The sequence below is a fragment of the Kwoniella shandongensis genome, chromosome 2 (genome assembly GCF_008629635.2).
Source record: "Kwoniella shandongensis chromosome 2, complete sequence".
Taxonomy (NCBI): domain Eukaryota; kingdom Fungi; phylum Basidiomycota; class Tremellomycetes; order Tremellales; family Cryptococcaceae; genus Kwoniella; species Kwoniella shandongensis.
The window spans coordinates 162,612-181,236 of NC_089288.1; the positions used below are offsets into that span (position 1 = coordinate 162,612).

Genomic DNA, 18,625 nt, shown 5'->3' on the forward strand with positions numbered 1-18,625 from the left:
TCGCATTTCTTCTCCCATAGACAACTGCCAGGAAATTCGAGCATGAGTATTTCGAGCGAACAATGTTCAACTTCGTATACATGCGTGATTCTGCGTAGAAAACCATAGGATGCTAAAGACCCTCCGTAATAAAATCCGATGTGCCTTCGATCGTAGCTAAGCCTTCAAGCTTCAAGGGGGTACTGTATACACCCCGTCAAACCGTCTTCCTCCCCCTGCGCCTGATCTTCTTCGTGTTCCTCGCTGCGGCAAGTTCCAACCATTTATCCAACTTGTCCCCGCCCAGTCCGTACCCTATGAGCGTCTCGCTGCATCACGTTGCAATTCGAATCAGCTTACATCCTTCACAGCCTGTGCGCTCAATGGAATCCATCAGAGAGTGGAGTAAGTGTTACACTCACCTATCATATTCAATCATCAGCCCCAATCCTAGCGTATCCCATGCTTTCCCAACTCTGCCCTCTGATCCACGCATGAACAGACCCATCTTTCCCCTATGCGCAGAAGGGAGATGGAGCCATATTGCCAGACGCTGTTCTTCGTATCGGTCGTGTAGGCGGAACAAACTTCGAAGGGGACAAGGATGGGATGGTCCAGAGGAAAGATCTTCAGATTCCGAGTCCGAAGAAGTGTCGTCGAACTCTGACTCGGAGTCTGCGTCCGATTCTGCTTGGCATCGGTGGTCCTTATCGCTGTTATCCGTAGTAGGATCCGGTATGAGAGATTTAAACTTGTTGTCCTTCTCGTTCAACGACGGGGAAGGGATCCCATCCTCGCCTAACCAATCTTCCGGAACTACATGCTCAACAAGTACTTCCCCTCTCCCATCATCGACTAGCGATCGTGCTGTCTCAAGACATCGCACTAGGAGATCCTCAGCAATCTCTTCCCATCGGGCAGCTTGAAGAGCATCGATCTTCTCAGTTTCGGGACTTCTGGTTCGTTCTGCGTCGTCAAGCTTGGGTGAAGGGGAAGGGTCGAGATCGCTCTCGAAGCTAAGGCGAGGTTTGATGTCCACTTCGGAAGGGGAGGGCGACTGCTCCCCACCGTCTTCCTCTTCATTCTCCTCCTGTTCTTTCTTACTTACCTTCTTCTCCTGGTCGTCAGAGTGGACTTCTTGGTCTCCGTCCATCTTGGCTAACGCTCTCGCTTTTACCTCACCCATCCTTTTCGTCGTCATTGACATTGCCAGATCACATGCAAGCACTCTGACTTCCATCTCCAACCTCAACGGACGACACTTATCCTCTTCCAACTCCTTCTGCTCCTGCGCTTTCGTCTTCTTCTTTTGCTTACCAACCACTTGTCCTTCCTCCTCTCCCTCTTGGGGGAGAGGGATACTATCAATGGTCTCCAACCCTTCTTCGAAGATCTTGAGCATGGCGATGAACCACGATACTTCCTCATCTGAGACAGTCTGGTGAGGTACAGGAGTAGTTGGAGAGATTGGAGATGGCGATTTGATCTTGGAATGCGAGACGACAGGTCTCGTTGGATTAGTCTGAAGTGTCGTTATTACCTTTCGAGGATGAGCGAGCAATGGTGCAAAGTAGGGATAGGTCGTCTCGGTCGGAGGGAATATCGAGCCGAGAAGATGATTGTTCGTCCTTCGTACAATTGAATCGATATTCGCCTTCGTCGTTTCTTCCAGTGCTGGATCGAGTAGCATAGAACGCCCGGCGAAGAAACCTCTTAGACATTGCTCGAACCCCCGTTTTAGATCATTCGTCTCTGTCGTTCCTAGATCTTGGTTTTCCACACCTTGGTCGGGCCACAAAGTCCTCGCAATGAGGTATGTGCCCATCATATACCCTTCGAGAAGCTCGCCCACTCTGTCCAAAACAGCGTCATCAGTGAGGGGGAGGTTTTTGTGACGCACAGCATCGCGGAGTTGGGCGATGTATGTCTGTAGACTGATAAGTGCTTTGTATACCGATCCTTTTGGTGATGAAGTCGGATCTGAGCTGGAAGAGACCTCGGTGAGCGACCGAAGAGGGTCCAGAAGGGATGTAGGAGGGAGCTGGGGGGACGAGCGGAAGAGCGAGATGTTGAATAGTGAGAATGGGCGAAGTAGCGTACTGGCTATAGGGCAGAGTTGATAACGATTAGCGATGTCGCACTTAGTTTCGCACAGAAGACGATGGCAGGAAAGGGGGGGGAGAAGATGGAGAGCGCGAAGAAGGTGAGAAGTCATTTCGAACTCACTGTGTTTAGCAAACAGCCCTTCGAGTGTGGGCAAAGCGTCGATCCACTCCACATCTGCTAACTTCGACATGATCAATAGCGTGTCAGACAGAAGTCTGTGAACTGGACAGCAATTGAAGTTAGAGGAGATATAGAACGATCAGTTGAAGTTGGTGAGAAGAGTGATCAGCATGTGAAACAAAACAAAGTCCAGTGTCGACGCTGCATGGGGGTCTGTGCGCCGACATCAAACACGAGAGGACCGTGCTTGGTGCAAGGAACAAAGCGGTCGGACCTCGGACAGGCGGTCTCCCTACCATGGGTCTCCACACACAGACACATACATATGCGATGCGGAATGGACGATACAGTATGATCCAATCAATGACTCTAGTCGTTGGAAGTATAGCCTGATATAACATGATTGAGAGATCATCAATGCAATGAGTCACAGATCCGGCATATTCAACGCAAACGCTTCCTTCCGCTCGGCAAACACGCCCAACCGGAAGCTGAATATATATATACCTGTACAGTACAAAAACCGCCGGAGATCTTACACCCATCTCCGCCGCGCCACCCGGTTCAGAAACCAAATCTGATTGGAGATTCATTCGATTCCACACTCGGTCATCTATGCCCGAATGGCGTGGCGATACGCCGTATGGATGGGATACGTAACTTACTTGTAGATTACAGATTGTCAGACCGAGGGCGAAGTCGAGTCATCATGTCGGCTCGGCTGGCGATGGGTGACTAACATCTATGATGACTTTTGACTTTCCCGGTCTGCAGATTGGCATGAGTAAGCGTCGGCCGGGGTGATGAGAGGAGATGTATAAAGACATGTAAAACAGATGAGGATCTGCGTGGTTGAGGTTTGGTCTGTCACACTATCCAAACTGATATCAACACAGCCTACACAGAGCCATCACAGCTCATAACAACCGATCCACATACCGCGTACCATCTATCACATATAGCAGTTACTAGCAATACTGTACCCCTAGCGTGACTTATATCGCCATTAGTGCAATCACCAACCACACAACATGTGCGGCAGTATTTCCAAGCGACAACGTCAATCACATCAGCGAGATCAAGAGAAACAACTCTTGCTGGCCAGTCCTACACCTTCCACACCAGCTCCTACACCGATACGGACGACCTCGCCACCACCTTATTCCCAGGTTGACAGACAAACCACACCAGTCGATGTTGGCTCGTATAACCTGAAGCGTGAGTTTACCTGTACCACTGTACGCGTATACTGAGCACTCGCACATGTACTTTTACTTACATGTTTCATGTTTACTATAGGAGACAAAAGCAGTTCGACAACCGGTCGACCGGTATCTCGTATTCTTTCTCCTGCTTTCCAAGGTAAGTGATTGTGCGATGATCATCACACCCGCCAGGAGGCTCGTTGCTGAGACATGATATGACTACACAGCCGAGCTATGTCCACCTCAGATATACGCCCAGCCCACCGAATGTATCGCAAACGGTCATATCCGTAAGCGAAAGTACGGTACCAAGGGAATCATCGCTGGTATCGTGTTCTTCCCATGGGGTCTGTTCTGGTGAGTTTAGTTGTACAACGACCTCTCATCCAATCAAGGTGATCATCCGCTGATATTCATCAACTCGTTGTTATAGGACCCGTTGTGATTCGTCAGTGGTGTGTAAGCGCTGTGGCACAACTTTGGAACACAAGGGTTGCAATAGCTATCGAGAAGACAAGTTTGCCTTGGACGGGTGAACAAGCTTGGATCTAGCAGGCCAAGGCCAGCAACCAATGATCCGAGTTCAACCACGAGACGAAACGACAAGAGAGATGACATGAATAGGATTATATATCAATAAGTTGGATGGATTGCCACATTTTTCGTTGTATTTGTATGTACTATTTCGAGGGTTTGTGAGTCTATAATTAGCAGAAATGATGAATAATGAGTGGCATTAGGTCACCAGTAGTAGACATACAAGTGTCCAAGCGTTTGCCCTTGCATGCACGTTGATCAGACCGGCTAGTTGGGATAGACAAAACGCCATATACATCCGGGTGGATTTGTATCCAGTCCACTACTTCGGACGACTAGGCCGGTCGCGTGTCACCGAGGTCGGTCACAGAACATGAGCGTGAATGTGACAACGTATGCTACTGCTGCTGCTGCTGCCACAGCCATTCCTTTGATTTAATGTTCTGACCCTCCCTCGGTCGAGAGTCTGCCGAAGATGCTGAAAGCTTCTTGCCGATTTCCACTCTGTTGCTTCTGTTTCCGAATACCTAGCGGTAAAGTAAGCGATGCCGAGAATACCACTCCCACATCGACGCGTTGGATCGCTTCTTAGTGTGGGAATTATATCAAAAAGTGGAAAAAGAAAAGCTCCAGGTCGATCCTGAATCTTTGTTCCCTGAGATTGAGGGGCAAGGGTAATGCCCCGCTATAAGCTGTTCAGGGGGTTAAGATGTGCACGAGTGATAGCAAGTTAATTGGCGGGTACAACGTGAGACAGTTGATATAGGGTTAAAAGGAGACGGAGTCGGAGCAGAGCGAATAAATGGTGGATGCATCCCATTCAGTACCAATGCACATTCTATAGTAAGCAGACGAGATGTCTCACAGCTGTCTGTGCACCTGTGGAGATCACACCTCGGTGCAGTGGATCGGATCACACTGCACAGGCATATAGGTCTATATTTGCGTCCATATCCACCAGCGTATAATGAAACGACTCCTTTCGCTCTCGCTTACAGCCTCGTAAAGATAGGGGGAGGGGGGCAACTGGTGCACCCAATCGGGGAACCCGTGGAGAGTCGAAAGAAAAATTCATGTTTCGTCATCCTCGTGATTTCCTGAATTGAATTACGTTACCCATTCACAACCGCTCCGCTGTGTCCTGGACCTGGGTGGGGTGGTGTCTGGACGCCATTGATCTCATTACCAAACTGTACTCGTACAGTACATACTCGCTACTCCGTTACTCGGACCTAGAGAAGCTGGCTGTAGACGCTCAACTTACTTCGAAGCGATCACCGTTGTACTAACACTACTACCATTTGTCTTTTCACCAAATTTGGTCTCAGTTTCGTGTTTTGTTTGTAGCAATTAGACATATCAACCACACTACGTGTTTAGTGCTACCATTCTTTTCGAGTAAAGCGCGGTCACGAGGTCTTCACACGAAACAGATAGGACATCATCAAGCAAGCAAGCAAGCAAGCCTCGGTCTGGATCTACTCTGTCTCTGTCAGCGAAAATTACGTCGGCGGCTTCCTCGCTCATCAGTTGGTTCCTACAATCCATCCGATAGAACAAAACAGCGATCCACCTTCTGTCACGTATCCGCAGTCAACAGCTAGCAGCAAGAGTACTGTATCGACGCACTCTCTTTTTTCAAGAAATCCCCAATCTTACGTCGTCAGATAGTCACATCCAATAGTCACGAAACATCAAACGCGTACGATAAACCTCGACAATTGTTCACACGTTTTCCACGCCAACGCCTCTCCTATCATACCGGCGGGTAAGAACACAGAGTCACCGTGAGTAAATTTCTTTTCTACACCTGCCTCACTTGTCATCCTTCCACTCTGTTGTTTCATAGCGAAGAGCCAAGATCACCTGTTGCTCTCTTTTGCGAGCCCCTTTTACTTGTGTACTTGTGTTTGAGCTGTTTTGTTCGATCATATCTTCTTTTCGTTCGATTGTTTTCATCTTTGATCAACGGGACCCCCTCTTGGCCCCAATGAGATCCCCAACCGAAGAGCAATTAACATCTCTTCTCCATTAATCACAATCTTCGATTCTTTTACTTCATCGCTGGTCCCCCTGAATTCCTCTCGTAGTCAAACTTTCTTTCCATGCGTCGTTACAATTTTGATCAAGCCTAAATCAACAGCCTTTTCTTTCCACCGCACCCACTCCACCCATTATATCCCGGTCACATTTCTCTTCTTCTCACTAACACATGCCCTCTTGTACTGTCAGTGATCCCGTTTCGGGCTCTTCAAAACCCAAAACCGGTATACCGACCTCAATATCGATAGATCAGTTTTATCCCACTCCACCTCCATCACCGATTCTCGTCGATACCTCTACGCTCCCGAACGTAGATCTCGAGACATCACTTCCGAGAACATCGAGTTCGCTGAAACTCCCGCAGTACAGAGCACCTATTTCTCTGGTCCTCGATACCTCTCATCACTTGCCTCACGCTGCCGGCTTTCGCTTGACGGAACCTACCTCTCTCCTTGCCACATTAGGTGGTAATAGGGTTCTTGCGTTAGACGCGTGCGCCTCGGTCTGGGATAGAATGCCCATCTCTGCTTCCACACCGACAGTGGCGACACCGAACGCGGTAGAAGAGGATCATGTCGAGTCATTAGTCGGAGGCCAGAAGCCTCAACCGGATATGCACGGCTTGCATTGGGCTATGAGGCGACAAAAGTGAGTTGACATCTAATTGCTTCCATTGAATCATCGTCTAACGTTGCAAGCAGATCCGCGGATCACATCAGTTCTATATTTGTCCACCCTCCTACGCCCGAACGCATCGCTTCACCGACAGAGCAGGGCAGACAATCCCCACAACCGACTTACACCTTTGACAAAGACTTTCACGATGCCGCTTCCACATCCGACCCCATACCCCGCAAAAAGTCCCCCACAGTCAGCCCCATAATGCCGATAGCGACTCTCCCCGCACAAGCAGCTACCGGAGGCATATCGATGCCAGTACAAGTGCTACCGGAAGTGAGATCACCGCCCCGGAGGTCACTTGCGATGACGGCGGACTCATTGCAGGTTGCGGCCAAGCGAGGTCGAAGACCGCGGTTGTTTGGATTCACAGAAATGCCGGATAGCGTCACTTCCTCCGCAGCCAGCTCAGCAGCCAGTTCTCCAGATCGGACACCGACCATTCCGTCCCGGCCCTTCTCGGAATCTTCCACCTCCTCCCCATCATCCAGTACCACCACCTTCATCCCTTCCACGACCTCATCACCAGCGACATTTATTCCTCGTCGACATCCCATACGCGCCAAATCCGAAGCCGCACTTACCACCGCGGCCTTGCACACGTTAAATATTCCTCCACGACGACGAGAAAATGGTCTCAAACTCAACTTTGACGGTATTGTCCCGGTCACGAAGGTGTCGGAAGCGGAGGACGCTGTGGTCCATTCCCCATACAGTGCCACGCTCATTCGAAAGAAGTCTGGCGAGATCCTCAAACCTGCTCTCAAATATATTGGACCCTTGCGGGCCAACGGTACGCCGATAGCTGCCAGTCTTCCCTCATCACCACGTTTCGAAACTCGATCTTGTCCTGCAACGCCTAGTTGTCCGAAATACGTACACTTCGATGCGAAACTGGAACGGGTGAAGTTGTTCTTACATGATCAGAAACCACAAGTGGTCAGTCGAGACGGTTCACCTACGGCCGATACTACTTCAGAAGGCGACGAGTTTCCCTTCCCTTCGACCGATGAGGAGCGTGAGGAGAAGAAAGTCCTGCAAGTCAGCTTGCCCAACTTCCCGACATCGCACCCTCCCAACGCTGATCTTTTCCTTGAATCACTATTCCTTGATGATGACCGAAAATCGCTCAAGGGTGTCGTTACGTGTAAAAACATTGCCTTCCAGAAATGGGTTGCCGTTCGTTTCACATTCGACTGGTGGCAGACAACATCGGAGGTTACAGCGACCTACAAGGAGTCAGTGAAGGGCGGGCAATACGATCGATTTGCTTTCAGTATCAAGCTTAACGATTTGCTGTCCAAGATCGAAGAGAAGACATTGTTCATGGCTATAAGGTATAACGCGGAGGGGACCGAGATGTGGGATTCGAATGGCGGACAGAACTATCAGGTGCTATTCCAAAAAGTTTCACCTGCGCCTACCAAACTTGCGAAGGCACGAAACAGTGTTTCGATGCAGCCAGGTATGGGCAAAGCTGTTGGTGGAAGGACGTCACAATGGAGTGTCACGGATGGTACGGGTGAGGATCGATTGGCCGACCTGCGAGCCAAGTTGGATCGACTAAAGGCGGACGACGAAGATCGACCACCGGTCTCACCGAATAGTTCGCGATATTTCTCCTTTACTGCTGGTCGAAAAGGTACCGACGTGTCACCTACGGGTTCACCCATGCGAGGTGTGCTCGATAGGAAGACCTCGGACCTCCCAGCAGCAGGACCTGCTTTAGCAGCGCGATACGATTTCGGTGCGGCCTTCCAGACGACCAGACGAAACTCGCCTTCACCCATGGGACGTACAACCGAGCTGCCTGACGTGAAGACGGGTTTGTTGAGTTATAGCAACATTCAGAAAGTCAACAACGGTCACGCAGCCACCGAGTTCTACTCTCCACGATACACCCCGACTACCAATGCGTCCGGTGGCGATTACTTCTTCTCTCCGACGTCCAACAACACCGTCTCTGTCCCGGTGCCGGATCTCAAGGTGCAAGGTCCATCTCCGCCAGCAACGGAGGAGGACCGAACTCCTACCGGAACGGCAGCTCCTGCCATGCCCGTCTTCAAGCCCGTCTCTCCGAAACGACCTACAGCGACCTTCACCCGTGCTCATTCCTCTCCTTCTAAATTCCCTTCCAAGTTCATGATTGGAGGGGACGACGCAGACGAGTTTAGCCCCGAGGTATTTCCCCCTCAATTGGATTCAAGCAATTCGATGACAGCTACTCCTTCGGAATCGCCCCGCTCACCGCCTGACCTGGCCCTGGCGAAATGGAGTCCTACGTCCAAGTCAGGATCGGATTTGTCGAGCGATGAGGCTAGTCTGGCCAGTTACAGCAGTCTGATCGAACAGTGAGTTGAATGACAATTCATACGCTTTACTTCAAAGGCAAGCAGCTGATCATGCCTTCCCTTAACAGGTTTTGTTGGGCAGGCGATTCGTCGATGAGCGAGCCTCGACGAAGTCATTCCACTTCATCGCTCGACAACTACTTTGCGACCGAACCATCGGGTCTCATAACCCCTCGAGCGACAGCTGTCGGCGGCGGCGGGTACTCAAACAACGATGCGAATGGGATTTCCACGCCATCCTCCACGTCTAGTTATTTCACGTCTTTTTCGGGAACACCGACGACGAGGGATGACATTGATGACATTGAGAGATCAATGGCCGATCCAGCAAGCGGGATGAATGCCGGACGAATCCAACATTCGATGGTTTGCTAAACAATACTCCTGCCCCTTTTGGGTTTTTTCATACCTCAGCACACTAGATCTCTTTCTTTCTTTTTTCCATTTTGTTCGTGTACCTTGTAGCAGTATTAATCATCATACGGTATCTCAGAAAGGTTGAGACCAGGGGCGGTTCGTTTTAGAGGGGTTCTGTAATACGTTTCTATTTATCTATCTTCATATCACAATCTGTTTGTCATCTTCATTTCATTTTCATCATTCTTCCATTTTGGTTCGGATCGGATCGGGTACATCCTATATTGGATAGATAGATACCTTCATCTTGCATGTTATGCGATCATATAGTCTGTCATGCCAAGCCTTAGTATCATGCGAGAAGTAAACTTCAGTTGTAAGCATCGCAGGAGATCATATACAGGCAGATTCGGATTTGCATAACAAATAGTATGAAACACTCTCTTTATCGGACATGTTGTGTTCTCTTGTCGTCTCAATAAATGTGACACTCTCTCCCCCTTGCACAACTAGCTCTGCAGCTGTCAAGCATTCTCTACTGTACTCGTACTCTCTTACTCAGCATCAAGCTCTCCCCACCGATTGTCCTCGCTAAATGGATCCGTGTCCACGGTCTCATGGACAGGGCTGTCAGAAGACGATGATCAGCCTTAGCTTCTGGATAGGTGATGCAGTCTTCTTGACTTACCCTTCATGGCTAATGAACAAGACCTTTGGGCCTGTTTCGGGGTGTAGTGGATCATGAATGCATTCCAAAGTACTTGCATGCCAGTGCTTCCCGGTCGGTTCGAATAATTGATGGCTGACAGGGGTGTCCTCCCCTTTCCAGTTGACATCTGCCTCATTCACCATCGTCATGGCTTCCCCGCAGGCGTCTCGGAAACAAGATAACGGGTCCGCACATGAGCAAGTGACTTGGGAAAAGTCAAAAGCAGCCATCTCCTCGACACATCTGTTGTCAGGAGCTTTGTCTTGGGAATGAAGGGGATAGACAAATGTAACAGTACGAAGACCAGCTTCTCCCCTGCGAGACCACATTCTCTCTGGTCTATAATGCTTGATCGGCTGACCATCACTCCTTTTTGCTGTATTCAAACCAGCATCCAACATAGCCTGCAAGCTTTGACAGGAGACACCAGTGTCAACGACAGAGCCAGTGCCGGTACCAGCACTAGTGGCAATATCCACAGTGGCAAATGTGGAAGGGGGTGATGACTTAGAAGCGGTGGAACGAGTAAGGGGAACAGTGTTTGTAGCCATGGTGTTTGGATTGGAAAGTGCTTGGGTAAAGTTGGGGATGTGTGTGTATGATATGAGCTGAGCTGTGTAAAGCTTGTGATGAGAAAGAGGGAAGTAAGAGGAAAAGAACAGAAAGTATGAGAATTGGCATCTCTTTTAACTACACCATTTGAGAATTGGAGGCACTACCTGCTTGTGAAGGCAACTTGATCCTCTTTTGTGCTTTCATTGAACCTTTCAGCCTTGTGGAGTGAAAAGGTTCATGGATAGTGAAACATCAAGGGTCAATGTGTTTCAACATATCTGAAAGGGATGCAAAGACAAAATATGTAGGTGGATTTGAAGCATAACAGCACTTTTCAATGACCAGTGGTTTCCTCCATTGATACTGAGCTCCCCAGCTCCAGCTCCAGCTCCACAGTACAGAAACCTATCAAGGTTGGACAAATTGTTTCATGACCCTAATGTCTTCAAACAACCCCTTCCAGGAGACAAGATCAGGGACACCCAACATATTTGATGTATGTTTCACTACAGGCTTCTTGCAGATATTATATGACACCCAGGGGCCTTCAGAGGACTTGCATGTGCATAAGCAGATACCTTCATTTGCATGCCATGCAGATGAGTACATGTCCTCCATTTGTCCAAATGGTCATTGTTAGTAGTGCACAACCGCAAGCAGGTGTTGTATAGTATAAATTGCCACCTTCTCATCAATGTGCTATGTATACCTGTTACACTAAGTTGGTTTGTTTTTCAGATCAAGCAAAGGATAACAGGCAGAGTACTGCTGGACTCATATCCACATAGCATAGTATTGCTCCCTGTACAGTACTCTTATCGTGTAAGTATGAACATACAATCCACTCTCTCCCCCCTTCACTACCAGCTTTGAGCTATCAAGCACTCCCCGTTACAATCTCCTGTACACTTATCTTGTCTCCCACAGAACCTCCTCCACCTTGAAGGTCTCAACATATCACTTGCCTTGTCCTTGCAAGGTTCTGTCATCTATAGGATCTTTCCGATTGGATAGGTAAAAGTCATATAAGACTCCCTTTGTGTGGTCATCTTCAACAGCAAAGAACTCAGTGACTCTTGGATTCCAGCAGGCTGTAGCCTTCTGGGTGAGAGGTTTGTTTTGGACTAGAAACCCAGACTCTCCGCTCCATTCCTCCACATCTGGTTTTCTATGACTTAAATATGAGGACATCTCAGTAAGGCATTCTTTGAAACAGCTGTGTGTGTCTGTGGGTGAACATGAGCAGGCAATTTGAGATGTGTCAAACTGCTCCATCTGCCCAGAGAGCTTGTTTGTGAGGTAGGAGGTGGGCTTGTGGTGCGGTTCACAATAGGCAAGGCGGAGTTTGCTGTATGGGCTATCAAACTTGGGCTCAAAAAACATGCTCTTTGGCATGTCTGTACCATGACCTGATGATTCTGCAGCTCGCTCCAGTATGTCTTTCAAAGTTGGAAGGGGAATACCAGTATCTTTGGCAGTGACATCAGATGGAGATAGGTCTGAGCACACGGAGTCGATGGATGGAGTGGAAGCTGTGGTAGACTGTAACATAATGAGCAGAGTTGAAAGTGATTTGAGTTTGACTGTGTAGCTGCGTGTGTGGGTGTGATTTGTGTTTGAAGTTTGAGTAAAAGTCTCTGGTGGATGAGCAAAAAAACAAAAACAAAAAAAAGAGACAATGTCAATCTTAGAGTCTCTTGTACCCCACAGGGCAAGGGAGGGGGGTCATTACTGCTTGTTCACAACATTTGATGATCCTTTCACCCTTGTGAATTGGAATGTTTGCTCGTCTATGACGTCGGGGGTGTAGGACTGAATAACAAGTCTCAAAGTACTGATGGGATGATACATGTAGGTCAATCGACACATTGGAAGCATATCCCCTTGACCTGTGCTGTCCCTTGAGATTGTACTCAACCAGAGTCTTTTCTGCTGTCAAGGATTGCACAGGCAAGTTCCACAGAATCAGGTGCAGTTTTCCCATGATGACCCAGAAGGGCTTTGGTCTCACCTTGATGGGGATCATCTCAACCCCTGAGCTGTTTATCCACCTTTTCACCACACCATCGGAAATCCCCAATTATTGTGACCTTTCAATGTGTGGTGAAGCTTGGATAGCATAGTTGGCCACTGGCTAGGCAATGTATTATTACACAAGGCCACAACACTCATCTAGAGGTTGTTCTCTTTGGATTCTTTTCATTCTTGTCATTCTCACTGAATATACGTCCATCTCGTCATTATGGTGACCCCTTTGGCAAATATCGCTCAACCTTGTCTTTGTGGTTTGATGGGGCCTCATTGTCTCAGGTGTCAGTTGGTCATTGTGACAGTGTAGGACTGAGTGTAAAGAAGTAATAGGACAATACAAGTAGGTTGATTGACACACTGAAAGCATATTATCCCCTGTACCTGCTCTGTCCATTGAGATTATATTTCTTGGCTCCAAGCCCTTAATGCTGTAGTCCAGCACATATGATGTAGTATTTCATGGTCATTGCCCTTTAGGAGAATCCATATCAAGGAAGCCAATATCAATATCTATCTACAAGAGTACTGCATGACAAACAGGGCATCTTGAGGACCGTATATATGTGTAGATCCATACCCTCATTTCCATGTTGCGTGGTCACAGAGTATGTCTTGTCAATCTCACTGCGGCAGTTCTATAGATATGTGGCAAGGAACAATGGGTAGAGGGATTATATTGAGAAACAAACTCATGAACCATATCACGTAAATCACACCCTTACAGAGGTTGTACTCTACTCACATTGATATGTGTTCCACTCCCTGCCTTCTACATGATTAACACATATACTACCAACTTCCAATTTGCATGCTCATACCCTCTCATACATGTACACTACCAGTCATTGCCATGTGTTACACTCTCTGCCTCTGAAAAAAGTGGGTCTGCTGTACCAAGTGTTCTTTTGCTCTCTCATGTCCATCAATCCTCTACCCATTGACTGCACTTTCCAGACACATCATCCAGGTCCACAAGTCTGGGACTATCACAAGATCATAGTCAGCTTCTCCCTCCTGCAATGGTGTGATGCAGTATTGACAACTTACTTCTCGCGGATGTGCACATAGACTTTTAGGCCCACACCAGGATCATCATACACCTTTCCTTCGAAAGATGCTTGCCAGCAGTCATCATTGGTGGGTTCAGCATCTTAATGAGGGAAGCTAACAGTTGCCTTCTTGAACCTTGCAAATCCTTCATTCACCAGTGGAATGACACGCTTGCTGGCTTTATCAAAGCAAAAAAAGGGATCCTCGGCATCACATGAGCAGGTGACTTTGGAGAGGTCAAAATCAGAGACTTCTTCGGGATAATTGATGGGAGCAGCTCCGGGCGACATGGCAGTATAGCTTAGTGTGAGTGTTCTGCGTCTTCCTTTCTCCTCACCCTGGCGTGAAACTCTCTCCCCACCCCACTTCTCCATCCTGTATGGCCTATACTGCATGCTCCACTGCCCATCACTCCTCTTCTTTTTTGTGAAGCCCTCATCCAGCATCTGCTCCCAAGTGCGTTCAGCAATGCTGATGACATTGGTTGTGGCGACATCAGCACCAGTGTCACGACCCAGTACAACTGAGCGAACGACTCATGTCGTGACACCTCGACTCAGCCGCCGAATAGTTCGACTCACTAGCCAACGGGAACCAGTTTGACATCGGCCCGGCAAATGCCGTCGTAGGAGATGACCGATTCGACTGACTAATCGTTCCCACGGTTCTTGTGGCATCATTGGTACTTATATACATGAGCACAGGACTCGTACATAGTTATTCCTGTGACGAATGTATATTCCTCTGTCTAGTTCACTACTGTGGAACTGGTACAACGATCTGCTAGTCAACCCCAAGTCTCATACATTCGGTATTCGACTTGTACAATTCGGTACAGGACTTTGTACTATTCGTAACCCGTATTCCCCGCTTAGGCCCGTCAACGGACCCGCCTCTGACAACCAGCATTAGTGCCAGTGGTGGCAAATGTGGATGGGGTTGGTGACTTGGAAGTGGTGGACTGAAAGCTGGGTTTAGTGTGTCCAGACATGGTGTGCGCAGTGATTGGAGTTGAGCAAGGCTGAGGATGTCTATGTATGTGATGTGGGCTGTATGTCATTGAAAGAGGAAGTAACACAAAGTGAACAGAGTTAAGCAAGAATGGTGTCTAGCAGACCTCAGCAAATGAATGGGGGAGGGGCATCACAGGATCACTGCTTGTGGAGCCAGCTTGCCTTCTGATTGCGCTTCTTGAAGTCTCTCACCCCTAAGAGTGAGACACTTCATAAATAATGACACATACAGGTTCACGGTTTCAACAGTTTGAAAGGGGTGCCATGACAAGAACCATATCAGATTTGGCAGGTCAATCCTGCCATAAATCATTCCTCCAATGATACCCAGCTCTTGACTCCTGCTTCCAACGCACTTGTTTGAGCCTGCTGCAATTAGGGCATTGTTTCATCATCCTCACCATTCTATATGACCCTACCAAAAGAACCCAAACATCAAACATGTTTGCAATTGTTTTGCCAGAGGCTTCTGAATGATATGAGGTAACACCCAAAGGGCTGAAGGCTTTCTTTACAGGTATATGAAATGCTTCTGCATTCCTGTCCTCATTAGCCAGGGCTATATCTCAAAGGACATCGATCATTGCCACTTTTGGACTGCTCTATCCAACATGAGTTGACATTCTCCCAAACGACAGGAATCGTACAGATATATAGAACTGCTAAAACTAGAATCTTTCCACATATGTACCAATCTACCTTACCTGCACCCAACCTATGGACAAGTAATAACACAACGACCTGAAAGAGATGCAGTCCATCAACAAAAACAAAACAGGTCATGTCTATGAAGCGTCCTCTCAGTGTTCCCTGGCTGTGTGCTATGACTGTGATGTACTCTGATCCTCTCCAGCAGACAACGTGACATAGACTATGGACTGCTGTGGTGATGTGATGTTTGTCTCCACTTCCATTTTCCAATCTCTGTCTGTGCGCGAAGTAGTCAGCACATCTTGACGCAGAGGACCAGCTTTCTGTGCCATGCGCTCTCGATCAAGCAAGATTGGGACCATGGATGTGAGACTTTGGAAGGTTGGATCCGCTAAGCAGTGACGACGTGTGAGGTCAAAGTCTGAGATATTGTGAGACCTTGTTGCTTTGTCTTCTGCAGTGTAGTATGACTCCTCTGATGGTCGTCGAGGCACAAAGAATGCCATCTTCAGATAACGAGATGGAGTTGTCCCACTGTTCTTTGGCTTGGTAGCAACGTTCCAGATTTGGTATGTGAGATCATTGCTGGGCTTGCCTGTGATGGACTCCAATTTCTGAACCCCTGCATCGATAAGACTCTGCAGGGTCGGCACTTGGGTTGGTGTGGTGTTTCCATCATCAGATACAAGAGTGTTGGACGATGTTGTTGTCATGGTTGTCAATACAACTGGATACAGGTAAGTATCGTGCTGTGTTGGGATGTATGGGATGGACCAAGGAAGTGTATTCCTTGTGGATAGATGAATGTTTAGTGAATGAAGAAAGAATGCGTTCCCGGCTCTCATTTGCCTGCCTTTTATGCCTGTTTTCACAGCTCCTTGTGAGCTTGACAGGCATACAAGAAGCCAAACATGAGACACATCTCCTTTCAACCAAGGGATTTGAAACCGCATTCTTTGTCATGATACACTACGATACAAGTTGATGTCATGAACTGGATGACAGAATAGGATGTCATTGCCAATAATAAAGCGTGTTTCATCCCTGCATGCACAATGACCTCAGTGATGTCCGGTCGCAACTACACATCTATGAGTGTCTCCCTACCATCTCAAATTGTATACATCCTGTTTATGGCATGCATAACTACACCAAGGTATTGAACCTTGCCACTCCCTAACTGAGCAGGATCAGATCCAGTCAGGCTAAATGATCGTCATGATGTCATCCAAGTCAAAGTGTTTCAGGAGTCTTCTAATCAGAGGGCTTCCTGGGTATCCCTGTGGGGCCTGACACAACATCCTCTTTAGTGTATGACACCGCTCATGCCATATGGCACTCATTCCCACAACACACATGTCATAGTGGTTGTGTGTAGAGGACATTGCTCGACTCTGTTTTGGTATACCTTATGGAACATCACATTGCTGGACCTTGTGGAACTTAAAACTCATGCACAAATTACATAACATGACCCTCTTCATACATAACCTAGTCTATCTTATCTGCAGTCACCCAACGGAATAAAAAGTTACATAGACTGTCCTGATAAGAACATTTGCTATCAGGCACGAATTCACTTCCACCTTAGACCATCTCTCAGTTCCCCCCTCCCCCCTAATTTGTGATTTCCTCCCATGAGGTTCACAAAGGTCCATGACGTCTTCGTAAGCGCCTCGCTGCCCCAACACCACAAATGCTGTGGGTACTTCCAAATATGAATCGTGTTTGACAATGTTCTATTGGGGGCACACTGACGTAGTAGGAGCCCTCAGCGCGCATTTGCCACCGCCCATTAGTGTACACCTTAGATCCTCGATTGTCCCCAGACTTGTTGATGAGCTCGTGACTGTCACCACTGGCCATGGCATTCCAGACATCCTCATTGATTTTTGTTGTTCTTTTGATGAGTTCTGCAAGACCTCTGTGACGCAGACATGAGGCATTCTTTCTCTCAAAACGAGCCAATGTATCCTCTGGATTTCCTTCTATCACCTCCTCCTGTGGGACATCGAATGTAAGGCAGAGACTTCCCCCTTTAAACGTAGGATCCATTGAAGGGCGGGAGACAAAGTAGGGCTGGTATGGATGTGTTGCCTTGAGGCTTTCACGGCTTTGTTGAAGCTCTGCAAATGCAGTATCAAGCAAACCCTGCACTGTTCGCTGATCGCTCTGTCCAGTGCTTGAAGCAGTGTTCCCCTCAATGGATGGAGGAGCATTAGAGGATGATGGGGTGGTCATGTTGCTTGATTGATCCGGAAACAAGGTAAGTTTCAACCCAGGTGATACATATGCTCAATGACCCTGCACAACGAAGTGAAAAGACTGACAGACATCATTCGTCTCTCTCCCACCTCCCTCATCCCAATTGGTATTTCCAATCCTACAGACGTCTCGCATCGCCTACTGACACACTCTCCTCTGCCCATTACTCTAGCATGATATGTCAGAAACCTTCGCGAGACCTCCGTACCGGACTAATACTATGATGCACTGGTTGACTTGAGAATCTGCTATGGCTTGGCTGATCTCTGTTCACTTCCTCCGCATGAGACATGTGGATAGCCTGTCAAAGTCTCTGTTCACTTGCTACCGTAGTTGGTGTCCAGCCCGGCAATGTCGCAGGAGGCTGGTGGGTACCGCCACTACATCTGCCGCTACTCTCTCGTCGCTACTGAAAATGAGCATCTCCCCCTCAGTCCCGAGCAACGAAGGACGAGCTAGAGGTCGACAACGACAGCTCGGAACGACTACAGCTCCTACAGCAGGTCAACTGACCTTTGACTGCTGCCGACCTGATACACATCCCGTACACTGAACTTATCTTGATCAACACAGCAGAGACACCGAACTGAAACCGAGTCATTGTCGCCGACTGACACCGCTCCGATACAGCTTGCACGCCGTCCGTCTTTGTACAATTGACTATAATATTCATACGTATTCCATATTTATTACCAACTAAAAATGCAGAGAGTCCTTTTGATTTTCCTTCTTTTTCAATTCTCTGATTGTAATCACCTTTACATTGGCGGTGTTTTTGTATCTCTCTCTCTCTTCGGTCAGTGGTTGAGTTGCGTGTGAAACACTTCTTCTCTTCCTCCTCCGTTTTCTTCGTTTCTTGATTTGCGATATTCGCAAAGAGTATATTTGTATGATGGGTGATGTAGTGTTTCGATATGATGACACTGGTGTATCGAGTATGCCGAAATGAGACTGGAGAAGGTCGTGGTGGGCCGA

General features: G+C 48.0%; 3 protein-coding genes across 3 annotated transcripts; 2 read left to right on the forward strand and 1 right to left on the reverse strand.

The window, feature by feature from the left end:
* Positions 1–196: 196 nt before the first annotated feature.
* On the reverse strand, positions 197–2,275 carry CI109_100765 (uncharacterized protein; the record flags this gene model as incomplete). The annotated part of the gene is made up of 3 exons (XM_032006199.1): positions 197–308; positions 402–2,082; positions 2,206–2,275. 3 exons carry the CDS (start codon positions 2,273–2,275, stop codon positions 197–199), a joined length of 1,863 nt encoding a protein of 620 aa, XP_031859593.1.
* Positions 2,276–3,236: 961 nt separating this feature from the next.
* Positions 3,237–3,771, forward strand: CI109_100766 (uncharacterized protein; the record flags this gene model as incomplete). The annotated part of the gene is made up of 3 exons (XM_032006198.2): positions 3,237–3,423; positions 3,505–3,567; positions 3,638–3,771. 3 exons carry the CDS (start codon positions 3,237–3,239, stop codon positions 3,769–3,771), a joined length of 384 nt encoding a protein of 127 aa, XP_031859592.2.
* Positions 3,772–6,159: 2,388 nt separating this feature from the next.
* CI109_100767 (uncharacterized protein) lies at positions 6,160–9,394 on the forward strand (the record flags this gene model as incomplete). Its single annotated transcript, XM_065966842.1, has 3 exons — positions 6,160–6,638; positions 6,692–9,019; positions 9,088–9,394. The coding sequence occupies 3 exons, from the start codon at positions 6,160–6,162 to the stop codon at positions 9,392–9,394; spliced, it is 3,114 nt and encodes a 1,037-aa protein (XP_065822914.1).
* Between the last annotated feature and the right edge of the window lie 9,231 nt (positions 9,395–18,625).